This window comes from Mytilus galloprovincialis, chromosome 3, assembly GCF_965363235.1.
Source record: "Mytilus galloprovincialis chromosome 3, xbMytGall1.hap1.1, whole genome shotgun sequence".
NCBI classification, from domain to species: domain Eukaryota; kingdom Metazoa; phylum Mollusca; class Bivalvia; order Mytilida; family Mytilidae; genus Mytilus; species Mytilus galloprovincialis.
In genome coordinates this window covers 111588438-111608774 of record NC_134840.1, presented here as the reverse complement: position 1 = coordinate 111608774, position 20337 = coordinate 111588438, and the positions used below count along the sequence as shown (strand labels likewise).

At 34.5% G+C, this 20337-nt stretch overlaps 1 protein-coding gene across 2 annotated transcripts in view; it reads right to left on the bottom strand.

Annotated features, from left to right (window-relative positions):
• Positions 1-1969: 1969 nt before the first annotated feature.
• LOC143069802 (uncharacterized) overlaps positions 1970-20337 on the bottom strand; it is a 49925-nt gene continuing 31557 nt past the window's right edge. The window contains exons 3-5 of one of the 2 annotated variants that reach the window (XM_076244608.1): positions 14383-14542; positions 13806-13836; positions 1970-2337 (exon numbers count right to left, since the gene is read on the bottom strand). In XM_076244608.1, the coding sequence (XP_076100723.1) occupies positions 2159-2337; positions 13806-13836; positions 14383-14542 (370 nt within the window). In that variant the 3' untranslated portion in view covers positions 1970-2158. Of the gene's footprint in view, positions 2338-13805; positions 13837-14381; positions 14543-20337 lie in introns of both variants that reach the window. The other variant, XM_076244609.1, reaches the window with a different exon arrangement.

Below are 20337 nucleotides of genomic sequence, written 5' to 3'. Positions count from 1 at the left end.
TTATGACATCTGAAAAACCGTGTTGGTGAACGTTGTTAGAATGTTTAAAAAAAATTCATTAATCTATTTAACAAGTCTTTATTTATAGGACAACATTTGTACTACTACTAGTTGATGTTTGTTATCTTGACTGTCCACGAGGGTCTTGCATGGTCTGTATATTTGATATGACGATATAATTTAGCACTCAATGGATGCATAGTTACATTTAAACAAAACATTAAATTATTACAATCATTAAAGGTCAATAAAATTCAATTATATTCATATTTTTGTCATAACTTTTTTCACAAAAAAGATAATCCTCTCTTAATATTTTCCATCTAAAATATTTGATTTCTTTAAAGATCGCAATAATACAAAGATTCATGTATATTTGGGTTTTTAATTAACCCATATGATATACACTTATTACAAAGACTTGTCATAAACTAGACCAAATATCTTTTTAATACTTTTTATTTTATTCTTTTAATATGAACTTGTCATGAACTGTGGTGTCATGTTCTGTGGTGTCATTTTGTATGTGGTACATAAGTGTATTTCGTTTCTCATTTAATATATTGGTTTTACAATCATTATAGTCATTTCAGCTGGTGCCCTGTATAGTTTGCTATTCAGTGTGAGGCAAGGTTCAGTATTGACGACCGTATTTTGACCTATTATATTTATTTATAGTAATTGAGACTTGGATGTAGAGTTGTCTCGTTGGAACTCATGCTACGTTTCGTATTTGACGTATACATTTTTGTTAAAGAAAATGTTTTTAAAGCTTACCATTCTGGAAAAAATATTCCCATTGGATTGTTTGTATCATGTCCTCAGAAGTTTTATTGTTAAAAATCACGAAAATATGTTTGCTTTTTTGTGTATTTTGTATTTTATTTTTGTATTTAGACCATTTTGTTTTGTGAACTTACTTCTGCTTTCCAAGTCATTGTTTGAGAGTAAGCGTTTACTTCTGTAATTGACATAGATTAATTTCAAACGGATATTTGTTTCGATCTGTATTTGTCGTATAGGCGGACCTTTTTTCATTTGTGTTGATCTACGACCAATGTCAAAAACAGTTTTTGGATTGTTTGGGGACTTCCATATTTATCCTGGCGTTGTCGCTAAGTACTCAAGATTAGGTCAGAATAATAGTTGATTGATTTAAAGTTAGAATAAGACATACATTGTACGGTTGGGACAATATTTCTTCTTATACACATTTACTTTTCTTAAATATCATCTTTACTGCTTCGGTCTTGATATTGTTAAGTCAACGTGAAATGAGTTAATGAAATGAATTAATGCAAGATACATCACTGAAAGAACATGTATCATTGTTCCTTAATGGAGAGAGTTTTAACATATGTTTCAATTTATTTGCAGTCAAGATTCCACGATACCAAATTTGTAAATCATAACGTTTTAAAGTAGATCATCAGATGGTGAGTGCAATGTTGATACAGTATGTAAAAAGCAAGTCAAATATCAAAGATACTCCGAGGAAAATTCCAAACGGAAACACCATATTCAAAAGGTACAATCAAAAGCCGAAACACATCTAACACATGAATAACAACTGTCATATTCCTGACTTGGTACAAGCATTTTTTATTGTTAAAAATGTTGGATTCAACCTGGCATAATCAAAAGTACCTTTGCAAAACCTCTGGTGTCTTATGCAAGGGACATTTTCTATTGCAGTTGCAGATGAATGTTTAGTGTTTGCATTTGGACCAATTTCTCAATAACGCCGTTGTAGTTAATCAAGATAGACATTCTATCATGTATACATTTTTTGTTTAGGACCAGCCGAAGCACGCCCCAAGGTGCAGGAGTTTCTTACTGCATTGAAGACCCGTTGGTGGCCTTTGGCTGTTATCTGCTCTTTGGTCAGGTTGTTGTCTTGTTGACACATTCCCCATTTAATTTTATTTATTTCGTAGGAGTTTTAAATGATAATGATCTACGTACTATACTCATTCTTATATACTTTTATTACCGAAATAAATGTTATTTCGTAAAAATAAAACATTGAAACACAGCAAAGTAATACATGTAGAAAAGAATGTTATCACATTGATGAATTGAAAGTCCTTTAAAATCTGTTTTGTATGGCAACATAATAGTTAGACAACAGTCACTAAAAAACAATGGCAAAGCCAAGCTATTGTTTCTGTGGTGCTGTTCCCGAATATGGCGGTGGTGGTTGGTTGTAAGCGAAAGCGGATGGAGCTGATTGACCTGGATGAGCTCCCATTGGTGGTGGATATGCGGCATTTTGTACAGGTGGATACACTACGCCACCTGGTGGAGGATACTGATTATACTGTGGTGGTGGTTGACCTGTTAAAACGCAAAAGAAATCATTATTTAGCATAAAAACAAATTTCAATACTGAAATATTTGATAATATGCTTCACTAATGCTAGAAAATAATTACTAGTAAGCATATTTATTTTGTTGGACCATTGAATATAAATATCCTGTCATGTAGTGTGGGGGATTTTCCACTGTTCAATGGAAAGACTACTGTATATATATTTCCTGATAAGAAGTGTGCCCTGTTGCAGTGTTAACGTGGGATACATACATACCCTGATATGTTGTGGTGTTTACTGGTGAGAAACACTATATATATATATGAATGCCCTAACTTGAAGTGTAGACTGTTGTAGTGTTAACGTGTGAGACCACTATATATACATACCCTGACTTGATATATGGACTGTTGTAGTGTTAACGTGTTAGACCACTCTATATACATACCCTGACTTGATATATGGACTGTTGTAGTGTAAACGTGTTAGACCACTATATATAAAAACTATGATATAAAGTGTGTAGATATAAGAAGATGTGGTATGAGTGCCAGTGAGACGATTCTCCATCAAAGTAACAATTTATAAAATAAAACCACTATAGGTCTAGGTACGGCCTTAAACACGGAGCCTTGGCTCACACCGACAAAAAGCTATAAGTTATAAAGGGCCCCAAAAATTACCAGTGTAAAACCAATCAAACGGAAAAACCATCCATCAAATCTATATAAAAACGAGAAACGAGAAACACGTATGAACAACATAAACAGAGGACAACTATTGTACATCCGATTCCTGACTTAGGAAAGGTGCAAACATTTGCAGCAGGATTAAACGTTTTAATGGTACCAAACCTTTTCCTTTTTCTGAAACAAAAGTATAATATCACTGTTGGTGTGTTAACGTGTGAGACCACTCTATATAAATTCTTTGACATGAAATGTGGCCTGTTGTAATGTGTATATGTGGGACCACTATGTAAACATTTCTTGACCGAAAGTGTGTAATGTTGCAATGTGTATGTGTGAGACCACTATGTAAACATTTCTTGACCTTACGTGTGGAATGTTGCAGTGTTAAGGTATGCGACTACAATATATGTATATATATATATATGGACCGTTTTAGTGTTTAAGTGTAAAACCACTTTATATACATACCCTGACTTGATGTATGGACTGTTGGAGTGTTATAGTGTGAGACCACTCTATAAAAATGTTCTGATATGAAATATGGATTGTTGTGGTGGTAACATGCAGGATGACTCTATCTAAATTCCCTGACCTGAAGTGTGTCCCTTTGTAATGTGTAAGTATGAGACCACGTGCACTATGTAAACATTCATTGACCTGAAGTGTGGACTGTTATAGTGTTAACGTGTGATACGGTGCTTTTTGTCCGCGATTTGCTTTTTGTCCGCTTTTGCTTTTTGTCCGATTATTTTGCTTTTTGTCCGATACTTTTGCTTTTTGTCCGTTGCTTTTTGTCCGTTTTGCTTTTTGTCCGATAATTTTGCTTTTTGTCCGATACTTTTGCTTTTTGTCCGTTGCTTTTTGTCCGTTTTGCTTTTTGTCCGATAATTTTGCTTTTTGTCCGACACTTTTGCTTTTTGTCCGTTGCTTTTTGTCCGTTTTGCTTTTTAGCTCACCTGGACCATAGGACTAAGTGAGCTTTTCTCATTTTCTCATTATTCGTCGTCGTCATTAATTTTTACAAAAATCTTCTCTTCTGAAACTACTGGCAAAATTAAAGCAAACATGGCCAAAATCATCCTTAGGGTATTTAGTTTCAAAAAAGTATCCGATGACCCCGCCCAATAATTAAGATGGCCGCAATGTCTAAAAGAAGAGCATCGCATAAAATGTAGATTTTGGCTTATATATCTGAAACAAAACCATAGAGACAATCTAACAAGGGATAAGAACATTTCGCCTCATAAAATAATGTGGACCAGTCAGAACTTTTCATGTGGGACAATATGAGCTCTTAATTTAAAAAAAAGTGGGACAATCGGGAATAAGCCCTACAGACTTGAGCAATTCTAAAATAAACACTGTTGATGTATCTCTTTTAAATTTTCTATTAAAAAGTGTTTTACATTTACGAATGCACTATATTGTATCTGTATCTAAAATATTAAACGCATTTATTTCGTGATAGAAATTAAGTAAATGCTTAAGTAACCATTTTATTACTTTTCCCCCTCTTTTCGAGTTTGTCAAACAAAAATAAACTACTTTGTTGAAAATGCTGTTGTGTTAACCAAAGTTTCCTTAATCTTATTACTTGAATAACCTCGAACTTCCTCGTCATTTGGATATAGTTGCTAAATAATTCCGAAATGTATGGATTAATACAGTTTATCTAAATAAATAGCTACACATGTATTACGTAAACTTTGTGATAGTGTTCCAAAAATGAAGTTTGTTTGTTTGTTATATTTGTAATATTTGTAATGTTTAAGAAAAATAAAGTTGTTGGAAATATGACGAAAATATTACCAGACTTAAAAAAGTTTTTTTTTAACTGAAATGTTGAAAAATATTTTGGAGCGACTGTCAATCGGCCATTCGCATATAAGTGCAAATGGTGACTATATATTATTAGCGGGAAGAAGAAACTGTGCGTTTAAGCAATAACATGTCGTAAATGTGTGCACTTCCACATGTAGCAAACGCCGACACCATTTAACATAATGATAAAACTATTCAAACGAGAAAACCATTGATTTACAAAACACTATACGACAAACAAATACAGAAACAAACAACAACTATTGAATTACAGATTGAAACTCCGTTCCTGACTTATTCGTATGATTATCATATATAATATTTAGCGCGGTTAAACATCAATTTAGAATTTCAATAACGAAACCATCACTCAAGGATTATTTGATTTGATAAATTTCTAAACTATTCTAAAGTTTCGAGCATATAAAAAAGAAGATGTGGTATGATTGCCAATGAGACAACTATCCACAAAAGACCAAAATGACACAAACATTAACAACTATAGGTCACCGTACGACCTTCAACAATGAGCAAAGCCCATACCGCATAGTCAGCTATAAAGGCCCCGATAAGACAATGTAAAACAATTCAAACGAGAAAACTAACGGCCTTATTTAAGTAAAAAAATGAACGAAAAACAAATATGTAACACATAAACAAACGACAACCACCGAATTACAGGCTCCTGACTTGGGACAGGCACAGATTTAAATAATGTGCCGGAGTTAAACATATTAGCGGGATCCCAACCCTCCCCCTAACCTGGGACAGTGGTATAACAGTACAACATAAGAACGAACTATAAAAATCAGTTGAAAAAGGCTTAACTCATCAGATAGACACAAATACAAGTGGACGTGGCCGGGTACTTATACATCCCGACACAAAAAGTCACAATGAACAGATCTGAGAGTACTCGCAGTTATCTGACAGCTATTTCAAAGCCACTAACAACTAATAAAAAGTCATGCCTCTGAGACTTAACGTTCGTTTAAGTCTTTGAATATCCCATGTATTCTACAAATTGGTGTACGTACACCATTGCTCACACGTTTGAGGATGACAGACTAACTTACGACCAGAATGAATAAGAATTAGTCTATATAACAAGATCTAAAATATTTCTAGTGTAAAAGACTTTAACCTCGCCACATTATTTATGTATGTGCCTGTATTAAGTCAGGAGCCTGTATATTCAGTGGTTGTCGTTTGTTTATGTGTTACATATTTGTTTTTTCATTTATTTTTTTGACATAAATAAGGCCGTTAGTTTTCTCGTTTGAATTGTTTTACATTGTCTTATCGGGGCCTTTTATAGCTGACTATGCTGGATGGGCTTTCCTCATTGTTGAAGGCCGTACGGTGACCTAATGCTGTTAATGTCTGTGTCATTTTGGTCTTTTGTGGATAGTTGTCTCATTTGCAATAATACCACATCTTCTTTTTTATAAGAATGCCAACTCCTCACACGTACAATTATTACTTCATTTTCTTTTTTTTCACTCATCTAATTATTATATCTATTTTAATTCAATATTGTATCCATATAAATGTATATGAACGCTTACATATATATAATTATTGCGATATCATATATAAGAGAGAGGCAAAGTGTACCAAAGGATAATCACACTAAAAAGGGTTGAAACAAATCAACAAAGCCGCAGCTGAATGAAAAACAACAAGATACACAACAGTCCACAAAACAAATGGTCCGAGAACACAATTAATTCGTAGTGCATTTCTTTTAGAACATAAATGAAAATTAAAAAAATCCCACCTGCGCTTTCTCAATGAAACTTTTACAGTGTGTTGTACTAATTTTGGGACAAATTATTTCAAAATTATAGAAAACTTCATCGCGTCTAACTCAAAATATGGACAATTTTGTGTTTAGGGTGTCTTGAAATCTTTTGACAGCTTCCGAAGTGCTAATTTTTAACCTTTTTCAGCTGGACCAAATCACTACTTTCCTGTAAAATTCTGGACCCAATTTTTTTTACAGTGTAATTTCACCCCCCCCCCCTACTTACAATGTGAGGCATTAAACAAGGAGAAATAAATTTGGAAGGGGTATAAAAATTATTGGCAAGTAACCCACTGTTATCACTAGGGACTAATAACGAAAATCAAGGGACGACAATTGTGGTCTCGGACGAAATCATTGAAATTTAAAATCTGAGCAACAAGAACCAATGCAACTGTGATGATGTATGGTTAACTGGAAGAGTAAGATAATCCTGCTCCGTCCATTAAGTTTTAAAAAGTCATGTATTAAACTCAAACTCTCGAACACGTTGTCTTGGAAGATCTTTATTCCAAGGGGGTCCTTAATAGTTGCTTTTTTATAATCCTATAAGGAGTTTATAATTTAACTCCTTGCGAACACTTTCATAAGGAACGAAAATTCCCATCTGCATCTTTTTGAAAAGATTGCAAATATTGTTTAAATTAAATAGGGTATCCCATTTCAAACCCAGCGTCTCGGAAAATCTCATTTAGGGCACTAGACAATGATTAAATGTAGTAATTCGATAATAATACATGGATTTCTCGCGAAAACATCGTTAAGGCGAAATTTAAAGTTTGTCTTGGCTGATTGAAGAAATTTCACAATAAAAACTGAAACGCAAAAACGCATAAAGATGTTTATTCAGGACAATAACTTATATAAAACAACAGCAGAAATACATATAATGTATCACCAATGGAGGTTGTAAAATACTGTAGGTGATACTTAAACGTAATGTTCTATTTATTTTTTTTGTCGTTAAGGGGACTGGAGGGTATTAATCCATTATTTTTTAAATATACATGTAGGATTTTGCTTGTTTTTCTATAGATGAACTTTTATCATATACTAAATAGAAAAATCAAATAAAAACATGGGGTTATCGTTCACTTAAGCTCACAATCTGCCCTCGAAAGAAGCAACCATTTTTGTTAAGGTACTTTTTTAAAGTTGAACTAATAGGAGAAATAGAGAGATATATATATCGAAATAAAAAAAGAACTAAATTACAGAAATCGATTTAATTTTACAACTGTTTAGTTTACGTAAAGCATATTTGAAAAATATCTATAGGTCACCGATGAGTTGAAAAAGACATTTTAATTCTAATGCCAAAACAAAATGTCATTATTGCACTAAAGGGAGACAATTTGGAGCTTTTACAGTGATATAAACATTTGAAAATTAAATCTGAGGCCAAAATCATTCGATTTTTTGGGTTGATTTTTGAGCCAATTCATAAAGTTATAACTAATAGTGTAATAAATAAAATTTGTAATGAAAACAAAAATGATAAAATTTTTGCTGAAATTACCCTCGAGCCTCCGAAAGAGCAAGTATTGCACAAAAAAAAAGGAATCATCCTTTAACGGAAACAACTCTTGAAATCATCGGCTATTCGTCGATGACTAAAGGCTATTTATTTCTGAAATCTAAATTTTGTTTTGCTGTTCTGAGTGTTCAAGATGTTACATGCAGCTAAAATATTGGTAAAACATTTGAAAAAATACTGATCTGTATAAAATTTACACAAAAGTAAACGAATGAAAGCCACTGGAATGCAGTCCAGGACTCGGATAAATAAGCACATTTAAACAAGAGTGCACACACTGAAATGTCTCGCCTACTTTACTCATCATTAATATTATGTTGATAGCCCTAAGTATAAAGATTTATTACAACTGCCACATAAACTTAACATTAACCAAGATAGCTAAACAAAGACCAAATGAATTATGAAAATGAGGTAAAGGTCAGACGAACCATACCAGGCAGACATGAACAGCTAACAATTCTTCGATACAACAAATATACTTGACCTATTACTTATAGTTTAAGAAAAACAGACCAAAACACAAAAACTTAACACTGTGCAATGAACCGTGAAATTGAGGTCATGGTCAAATAAAACCTGGGAGACTTATATATAGATCATAAGATATTTGCATGCACCAAATATAGTGACCTTTGGCATATAATATTAGATAAAAAGACCAAAACTCAAAAACTGAACTTTGACCACTGAACCATGAAAATGAGGTCAAGGTCAGATGATATCTTCCCGCTAGACATGTACACCTTACAATCATTCCATACAACAAATATTGTAGACTCATTGCATAAAGTATGAGAAAAACAGACCAAGACAGAAAAATTTAACTATAACCACTGAACCGTGAAAATGAGGTCAAGGTCAGATGACACCTGCCAGTTGGACATGTACACCTTACAGTCCTTCCATACACCGAATATACTAGCCCTGTTGCTTATAGTATCTGAGATGTGGACTTGACCACCAAAACTTATTCTAACCTTTGTTCACTGATCCACGAAATGAAGTCGAGGTCAAGTGAAAACTGTCTGACGGGCATGAGTACCTTGCAAGGTACGCACATACCAAATATAGTTATCCTATTACTTATAATAAGAGAGAATTCAACATTACAAAAATTCTGAACTTTTTTTTCAAGTGATCACTGAACCATGAAAATGAGGTCAAGGACATTGGACATGTGACTGACAGAAACTTCGTAACATGAGGCATCTATATACAGAGAATGAAGCATCCAATTCTTCCACCTTCTAAAATATTAAGCTTTTCAGAAGTTAACTTACGCCGCCGCCGCCGCCGCCGCCGCCGGATCACTATTCATATGTCGAGCTTTCTGCAACAAAAGTTACAGGCTCGACTAAAATGACAGGTTATATGAACTGAGTGGCAATAAAAGCACAAGTCTAACACTTGCTTTTTAAAAAATTAAAATCTTTATTTAAAATGGTCATCTTTAAACAAACAAAAATTGAATATGAAAATTTACGATTCCAACAATAGATCGATATTAAACAGAAATGTTTCATAATCATTTTTCGGCTACAATTGGTATATGAACCATCCAAATGTCAAAATACCAACATAGAGTATTTACAAAGAATGTTTCTGTTATGTGGTGCAACTAAATCTCTACAGCAAATGGTAGTGTCAACACTAGATGTTAATTAGGATCCAGCGAAAAGCCAGGCTTTTGTCCACGAAGGTAGCAAATTGTCGGTGTGACTATCGCTGACGGCTTTTGGTAACACACGATATGGTTGTTGGTCATGTTGTTATCACCAAGGGAAGGTCATCGTGCTCTTAATTTCCACACAAACTGATATAGCTCCAAAGGTTTAACAATGAACACCAATGGACACTCATGTCAATTGGAAGGCCACGCGGAATCAATATCGGAGATGTTAAAGACAAATGCATCGGTCATGCTGGGCTTTTGTTGCTTAATGTCTAAATGGACATGGCCTATAATTAAAAGATCCTTTTGCGGAATTTGTGGATTATTTGGTCAACTGTATACAGTCTACGAGCAATTGCATCCTGGGAAAAGCCTCATTAGATAAACCCCAATTTGTTTGTAATTGGTTGTCAGAAAGACCTGGCATATAGTCTTATATTTATTGAACTTACTTACTTACAATAAGGGATAAGCCAGCGAGTAAGTCAGCAAAGGGTTAGGGAAGTACCTTGGTATATAAAAAAGTCGAAATAAACAATTGCCGGCTGGCCAAGAGATTCTCCACGTGGGGTATAATGCCAGAGGTAGAAGTAGGCATTGCCTTAAAAAAGGCACAGATCACTTAGGCCCAAGACCCGTACGAGTTTGACAACAATGAATTAAAAGGGTAAGGTGGTACCTCTGTTTGCAACGAAGTCGAAATACACTTTAATAATTGCCGGCTGGCCAAACTAAAAGATTCTCCACGTAGGCCATTTTACCAGAGATAGAGGAGGGCATTGCCATACAAATTTCTTATAGCACTTATGCCCTAGACCCGTACGAGTTTGACAATAATGAATCAAAAGGGGGAGATGGTACCTCTGTTTACAACAAAGTCGAAATAAAGTATTGCCGGCTGGCCAAACTAAGAGGTTCTCCACGTAGGCCATTTTACCAGAGATAGATATGGTAATTGCCTTTAAAATGGCATATTACACTAATTCCAAAGACCTGTACGATTTTGCCTGCAAGGTTTTTAAAAATAAAAGGTGTTACCTTTGTTTACAACGAAGTCGAAATAAACCTCTACCTCTGGTATAATGATCCACGTAGAGAATCCCGGAGTTTGGCCTACCGGCACAGTTATTTTGACTTTAATGTGAACAGAGGTACCACCTCCTCATTTTAGCTCTTTACTGACAAACTCGTACGGGTATATGCCATATAAGTGCTATAGGCTATTTTAAAGGCAATGACCACCTATACCTCTGGTAGCATGGCCCATGTGGTGAATCTCGTAGTTTGAACAGCCGGCAATATTTCATAACGACTTTGCGATATACTAGAATACCCTCCTTTCCTTTTGCTGGCATAAGTGCTATAAACCATTTTAAAGGCAAGGCCCACCTCTACCTCTGGTATCATGATAAACGTGGATCATCTTTTATTTTTGGCCATCCGGCAATAGTTTATTTCGACTTTGTTATATACCAGGGTACCCTCCTTACCCTTTGCTGACAAACTCGTACAGATCTATGGAATAAGAAGTATGGGCCATTTTAGATGCAATGTCCACCACTACCTTTGTTATAATGGCCTATGTGGAGAATTTCTTTGTTTGGCCAGCCGGCAATAATTCATTTCGACTTCGTTGTAAACATAGATACCACCTCCCCCTTTTAACACTTTGCTGAAGCACTGGTACGGGTCTACGGCATAAGTGGCCATTTTTGAGGCTATGGCCACTTCTACCTCTGGTATCATGGCCCATGTGGAGAATCTCTTCGTTTAGCCAGCCAGCAATAGTTTATTTCGACTTTGTGATATACTTAGGTACCCCCTTACCCTTTGCTGATTAACTTACACGGGTCTGGGACATACGTGTTATGGCTATGTTAGAGGTAATGCCTACCTCATCCTCTGATATAATACCCCGCGTATAGAATCTCTTAGTTAGGCCAGTCGGCTTAATTTATATTTTCGTTGTAAAAAGAGGCATCGCATCCCCCCTTTAACCTTTTGCTGACAAACTCGTACAGGTCTAGGGCGTTAGTTTTATCAGCCATTTAAAAGGCAATGCACACATTTAACCTAGGATTAATGGCCAACTTGGAGAATCTCGTACTTAAGCAAGCCGGCAATAATTTATTTCGACTTCTTTGTAAACAGAGGTTCCAACTCCCTTTTAAACCATTTGATGATACCGCGTACTTCTCTAGGGAATAAGTGATTTAGGCCATTTTAGAGGCAATGACAACCTCTACCTCTGGTATCATGGCCCACGCGGAGAATCTCTTAGCCATCCAGCAATAGTTTAGTTCGACTTTATTATATACTAGGGTACCAACCTTACACTTTGCTGACTAACTCGTACGGGTCTAGGTCATACGTGCTCATGGTCATTTTATAGAGGCAATCCCTTCCTCTACCTCTCATATTATGGCCCGCGTGGATAATTTCTTAGTTTAGCCAGCGGGCAACAGTTTATTTCAACTTCGTTATATACCGGGCTAATTCATCCCCCTTTTAACTCATTGTTGACAAACTCGTTCGGGTCTATAGCATAAGTGCTATGAGCCATTTTTAAGAGAATGACTCTCCAACATCTAGTATAAGGGCGCACCTAAAAATGTCTTAGTTTGGGCAGCCGTCACTATTTTTGGTGGACTGTGTGATATACTAGAGTATTCCCCTTACCCTCTTCTGACCAACTCGTACGGGTCGAGGACATAAGTGCCATGGCCCATGGACCATTTAAGAGGCACTGCCTACCTATACCTCTGGTATAATGGCCAACGTGGAGAATCTCTTAGTTTGAAGAGCTGGCAATAATGAGGTTTATTTTTACTTCGTGATATACCGGCGAAACTCATGCCCCTTTTAATTCGTTGCTGATAAACTCGTGTAGATCCAGGACATAAGTGCTATAAGCCATTTATAAGGGTTTGACTACCTCTTCTTCTGGTATAATGGCCTACCTGGAGTATGTCTTAGTTTAGCCAGCTTTCAATAGTTGTTTTTTAGACTTAGGGATATACAAGAGTATTCCCCTTGCCCTCTGTTGACCAACACCTACGGGTCTAGGATATTAGTGCTTCGAGCCATTTTAGAGGTAATGCGATATATTGTAAAAGACATGAAATTTCATGTACAAATCATTTATAATGTGAGTATGGTCTGTATTTAACTCCTAAAAGGACATGGTATTTTGAAGTTCAAAATGAAACCTGCCAAAAATATACACATTTTATATCGGACATAAAGCAAAATTATCGGACAAAAAGCAAAACGGACAAAAAGCAACGGACAAAAAGCAAAAGTTTCGGACAAAAAGCAAAATAATCGGACAAAAGGCAAAACGGACAAAAAGCAACGGACAAAAAGCAAAAGTTTCGGACAAAAAGCAAAATAATCGGACAAAAGGCAAAACGGACAAAAAGCAACGGACAAAAAGCAAAAGTTTCGGACAAAAAGCAAAATTATCGGACAAAAAGCAAAAGCGGACAAAAAGCGAATTGCGGACAAAAAGCACCGTATCAAACGTGTTAGACTACTATATATATATACGTACCCTGACTTGATGTATTGACCGTTGTAGTGGTAACCTGTGAGACTAATCTATATACAAACCCTGGCTTGTTGTATGGACTGTGGTAGTGTTAACGCGTGAGACTAGTACTCTTTATACAAACCCTGACTTGATGTATGGACTATTGTAGTGTAACTTGAGACCTCAACATATACAAATCCTGAAATGAATTGTGGCCTGTTGTAGTGTTAATGTGTGATATATACATACCCTCATATATTGTCTTAATTGGTGTGGGGTAAACTGCTGAGACAACACTATATGCATACCCTGATATGAAGTGTGGACTGTTGTAGTGTTAAATTTCCGTAAGACCACACTATATACATACACTGACTTGATGTTTGGACTGTTGTAGTGTTAACGTGTGAGACCACTCTATATACATACCTTGATTATACTGTGGTGGTTGTTGTTGACCAGTTAAAACACGAATTAAAGCATTAATTATCAAAGGAGAAAAATTCCAATACTGAAATATTTGATTAAATTAAATTTATGGAAAGACTACTGTATATATACATTTTCTGAGTGAAAGTCCTTACATTTTATATTAAATATGTAAATAATGTATTAGAAAGATGGACTTCGATTAATACGTTATATAGTGACCTGTTAGATTATATTGACACTCGGACTTTGTCCTCGGTCAATATAATCTGAACAGGTCCATTTATAACGTATTGACCTCGGCAAAAGTCAATATATGATAAACATTAACATATGCATAACTACATGTAATACTTAAATTAATTAGTAGTATTCATGTTTATTTTTTTTAAATCACTGAATACCCTGACATGTAGTGTGGGCTTTTCTAGTGTTCAATGGAAAGACTACGATATGTACATGTATATACATTCCCTGACCTGAAGTGTGCCTTTTGAAGTGTTCACATGCGAGACCACTATATATACATAGTGGACTGTTGTTGTGTTAATGTGTGAGACAACTCTATATACATACCCTGATATACTGTTTGGACTGTTGTGGTGGGTACAGGTTGGACTACTGTTCCACGATTACCACGTGTTTTACATGCTCCACATAATACAGCAACAATAACTATGACAATGACCAATCCAATAATTCCTCCAATAACTGCTCCCACAATACTCCCGATTGCCCTAATAATGTACCGTTCAATTATAAAAGTCATGTGATGGATCCCATTAAAGCATCGTTTCCCACAATAACTGCTCCCACAATACATCCGATTGCCCTAATAATATACCGTTCATAAATAAAAGTCATGTGATGGATCCCATTAAAATATCAGTTCCAACAATAACTGCTCACACAATACTTCCGATTGCCCTAATAATATACCGTTCAATTATAAAAGTCAAGTGATGGTTCCCATTACAGCTAATTTCCTACTGCTGGTAGAGAAAAATTTGGTTGGCTTGCTTGCTTTGTTTGCATAAAATGTTTATTCAATCTTTGAAATTAAAATTGACATCTTCAAACAATATATACAGACCTTCTAAAATTCAAACTGACCACACGCACGATACACGCACGCACGATACACGCACGGTGAATGCACGATACACGCACGGTACACGCACGATACACGATACACGCACGATGAGCGATGAGCGTTACACGGAGGATTAACGCAAAATGAATGATGAATGATGAACGCACGATACACGCACGATGCACGATGAATGATAAATACACGATACACGCACGATACACGCAAGCACGATACACGCACGTTGAATGATTCATTGACGAATGAACAACGAACGCTTTTTACACGATTCTCAAAGCTTTTATATTTAGAATTGTATTTAAAATTTATATGCATTGTAATTAAAGGCAATACTTGTAGCCAGCTCAGATTCAAATAACTAAATTAAAGTCGGCTATTTTATATGCACCGGAAATATTTCTGAACTTAGACAGAAGCGGCAAAAGAAGGCGAGACATTGTGTTCCGCGAAACCCTAAACTAATTTTATTTCATACAGTTAAAATCTTAATTTTATTTATATGCATACAATGTCCGACGCATTATATCTATAGACAGTGACTGGTTCTAGAAATTATTTCAACTACATGTTTGATATAACTGATTGCAATAAATGAATGATCTATGTATTTTTATTTTCATGTTATATAATTTTTTCACTTTGACGGTTTATACATGTATGTATATATCTAAAAAAAAATAGTAAGCTGTTTTCGTATTCACTACAAGCATAGCAGAAATTATTTGATTCTTTTATGTTAACATGCACTGCAAATTTTTGTAGTTCTGTACATACATTGTATATACTTATGAACAGGACATATTAGGTTAATTTCACCAATAAATCGGTAGTTGGACATTATTTAGAACGTGTCGGTTTTTCCTTGATATTGGCGAAAATCAGTGATCCGACTGACACGAGCGAACTGACAAAACAACTGATTAAACAATCATAATCTCTTTTTTATGTAAGTTACAATGTTCCTTATATTATCCATTGTTATCAGAATCGTATATGTTAATTTAGAGCAAAAGATATTATTTTGTTAGAAAATTTGATTCGTACAAATTAATTAGAACTAGCTAAGAAAATGACATTTACCAAATAATTTAAACATTTGTTATACCAAATACTTTATTATATACTTCTGAAAGGACTTTTCGTCCTGAATATGCATGAAACTTTTGCCACTGGACATTTAAACAACCACTGAATAATCAATTAATCAAATTTTTCTCTCAGTAAAAATGAATTAAACAATATAACTGACACAATTGGTGTCTGTTGTTTGTTTGTATGTAGTAAACATACTGAATTTGTTTTTATTCCTTTTATACAATTTCAAGTATGTAAGAAAATTCATACATATTTCCAAACATCCTGACACTTCAAATTTCTAGGAGGTGAGATTCTCGGGGTTTTACCTAAAACTCTTAGGGAAAATACAATTATTAATTCCAATTTGAAACCAAACGGTAATAGATATCCCAAGTCTTTTTTAAATGCAGGTCTAATTTGATAAGGAGATTTGAAAAAAATCGATCTTAATGGTAGTTGAAATTTTACAGTGCAATCATTTTGTGTCCGTCGTTGTCTTTCATACATTGTACATATCAATTGGTGTATCCACTGTTTGCTGTTCGTAATCTGTTGTTTATGGCAATCAGGCCTCGCGATCGGTGTCCAAATTTAAACCCCCACTTAGGTAAATTAATGATCATTTATAGGGGAGGGGCTATTTTTCTTGATGCAAACATTATTTTCCTTCCTGAAATAAAAAAAAACAGCTTAACAATTTTCTATTTTTTTTCATTTAATCATAAACATATGCATATTAAATGATATTTTAAAAATTTAAAGCATATTTTTATTGTAAATATATCTAAATGTCAGGGTAATTTTCTTATCCAAATAATTTTTTTTTTCATTTTTTAAGGTGATAGTGTTATCAGTTATGTAATTTGACACGTGCCTTATAGTACAGTGATTTTCGGAAAAATTAACGAAAACTGGCACAGGCATTGTTCTATTATCATTTGTGATCTTTTATTGATTGAATTTGAATATATGCATTATATATCAATATCTATCTAGATAAGAAATGTGTACATTGTACAGCCCCCCTTTTCAGTCCTTAGTACCATATTATAACTCATTATTGCACTTAGGAGTCCTTAGTCGTGTTTAGACGCACCATTTTCTGCTCTTTGGTCGGATTGTTGTCTCTTTGACACATTCTCCATTTCAATCCTCCATTTTATTTCTTTATCTCTCTGTTTGATGTTTTTACAGACAAAAACAATTCGCAGAATTAATCTAAAAAGCAGACATTAAACTCTTTCTTCTAAAAACGTTTTGCATTTAAACCTTATTGCATGACATTGAAAAAGTATTTTATTATCAGTCTTATCACATATTATATGACCTTAATAAAAGTTTCCTATATAATGATTTTTGACAGAAATTTTCTTACTTAATAATTGAAGCATTCGTTCTTTTTGACACATTTGAAATTGCTGCGGCAGCCGTAAATTATATTTTGCGCGACGTCAAACTGTGAAATATCGGGAAAAGATGCATTTTTTCCTCGAGATTTAACCATTTGCTTAAAGGGAAACTCCGCAAAAAAAATCAAAAATTGATATTATGTCCATTCTGTATAAAAATGCTCAAATTCATTGATATTAAATCTATTCTGCTAGACAAGAGATCATAATCGATTTTGAAATTAGAGTATCAATACTCTGTGTGCCGCCAATTTGACCATCTTTGACCATCTTTTCCGTTTTTAGCCACGATATGTCTTTGAACCATAAAAGACCAAAGCAGTAACCTAATGTAGTCGTAATTGCGAGTGGATATCTTGTCAATCGTACGGTTGTATTATCCGACTTACTAATTTGATACGGAAAATGTTTTTTTTTTGTAAGTAACCAAGGTCTGCATGTCGTTTTTAACTGTTTATATGGGAATTGGTTAAAAAGTTATAGTTCAAAGTCATAAATGAACAAAAATAAGTGTTCCGTGAAAATTGTTTTCGAAAATCTAATTTGTTCATAATTCTTTTATGTAATAAACTTATTTTAATAAATTCGGACCTTCCCTTGTCTGATCACCTGCATGGCTAAAGGTATTACTCCCAAAGGTATTGTGAGGTGACACGTCCAGGTATTCAAGCGATTTCCTGTCGGGTGTATAATATACATCTTTGTCTTGCGTGTCTGATAGTGATATATACTGGTCAATTTTACTAAAACTCATACGCTTGTTTATAAATAACATTTCTGTTGTAAAGAACATTATTTATAAAAATCTAAATAATTAAAAAAAAAAGATTTGATAAAATAAAAATCTGTTTACACATTTTTTTCCGAGGGTACATTTGAGAAAATGTAAGTACTCGTCTCGTTGTCAAAAGTGAAGGACAGTTTGAAACATAAAAGAAATATAGATTTAACAAAAATATACGCACTTGTCAACCATTCGCCTGGATAGAACGTTACGGAACTATAGATAGTTGCAATTTAAAATTATATACCGGCATTTTTTAGATTGAACATAAGAAAGTAAAATACATGTTGTTTAATTTGGGTTAAAAGTTTTGTAAAGAGACTAGTCCTCGCATGACAACAGTATGCTATCATGGGATATCGATGGACTATTGTTTACCAAAAGAAGAAAAAGAGAACTATTTTGAATTAAATACAGGTCGATATTTAACTTGCTTTCATCAGTTGGTTCATCAAACTTTAGTTATATGGACATAGTAAAATCACAGATTTCTATTTCAATAAGATTGTTCTCTAACAAAGGAAGGAAATCGTCATCACGGGATTTATTTTCTTTCTTGGTATTCAATAACAGAAAAAAGAATAAGCTGTTTGTCCGCTAAATAGGGGTATTCGTGCCATATTAAAGACTTATAGTTATATCAAAAAATAGGGAAAATGACATTAAATTGGTTCTGTCTTTTTTTTTAAATATCGTTAAAGATGTGTGTCTAAGGTGAACGACACAAGAACCCCTTCATACTTTAGTACGAGAGTATAGCATGTAAACATTCCTTCTCAATATGGTTGTATTGGAAATCTTTTATTACAGATTGACAACTCATGGTCCGATCTGCATGTAATATTTGCCACATGACGCCCATAGTTCTTTCTACCATCATCATCTTATTCTCTGATATTGCTGTAAACATCGATGGTTTACACCCAAACAAAATGGGAGTGATGTACCTTCAAATCTTCACCGTGTTATAAACTGAAATTTCGGTATTGAAGTGAATCTACATCTCACAAACAGGATTTTTAAATAACGATTTTGAGTGATCACCTACCAAACCAATATAAACGTACTGTATGGCAAGATATAACCATGCAGGAACTTAGTTTTCGTCAGACACAAAAGCTCATCACTATCATAAACGTATACGTATATGAATGCAGTTTTAAAATATCAAGAACAAGCGGTCGATGTCGATAGTCCGTTTACTAACTGTTCAGAGTCAGACATGTCACTTTTCCATTCTTGGAAGCCTTCATATTCCCCGACGATGGGAACTCTTTCTAATTTGTTGACTATAAATGCTTGTATGGTTGTTCTGTCGTTTGTTGTTCGCTGGCTTATTGTTCGCTAGCTATTGTTCGCTAGCTTCTGTCTGGTCTGATTACGCGGGGATCCTCCTATCTGTTCTGTTAATGTTGATCGATTAAGGTTGGATACTATATAATATTTAAAATAAATGAATAGTTGTTAAAAAAATCCAGAACGAAGAATTATTTTCTCAAGTGTATTTTGTAAATATTTCATGTAAATAATAAATTTGCCAACAGAGCAATATATCTAATGTCGGTATTTAAAAGACCGCATACACATTTTGCGTTCGTATAATGGTATTACTTCGTCGTCGTCCGTCGTCAGTTTGACTTGTTCGTAGAGCGTTTTCACAAATTCTGGTATACTTTGTGGTCTCCAGTTAATCGCCATTTTGAATACGTGTTTTACAGATTCGCAAATGATACTTGTCCACAATTAAACATGTTCATGCCGGTTACGAGGTAATACACGATCGTACAATCGTTCTTTAAGTTTTTGAAAGTACGTGTTGAAGTTTTGATAACAAGAAAAAGATGTGGTATGATTGGGGATGAGACAACTCATCGCAAGAAATAAAATGACACAGAAGTTTTCCCCATAGGTCACCACACGACCTTCAACAGTAAGTAATGAACATACCACAGTCATTATTTCATAAATTATCTCATACAATATGTTAAACAGACAATTTGTTAAAAAAAAATCGTAAGGGTTCCGCGGAACCCAGTGTCTCGCCTATTCTTTCTGTTAATCGCAGGCTCGACAAAAATTAGGAAATAAATCAATAAAATATTCCTGTTGATACTATCTTTACATTGGAAGAAACTTATTACCAAGTTTGGT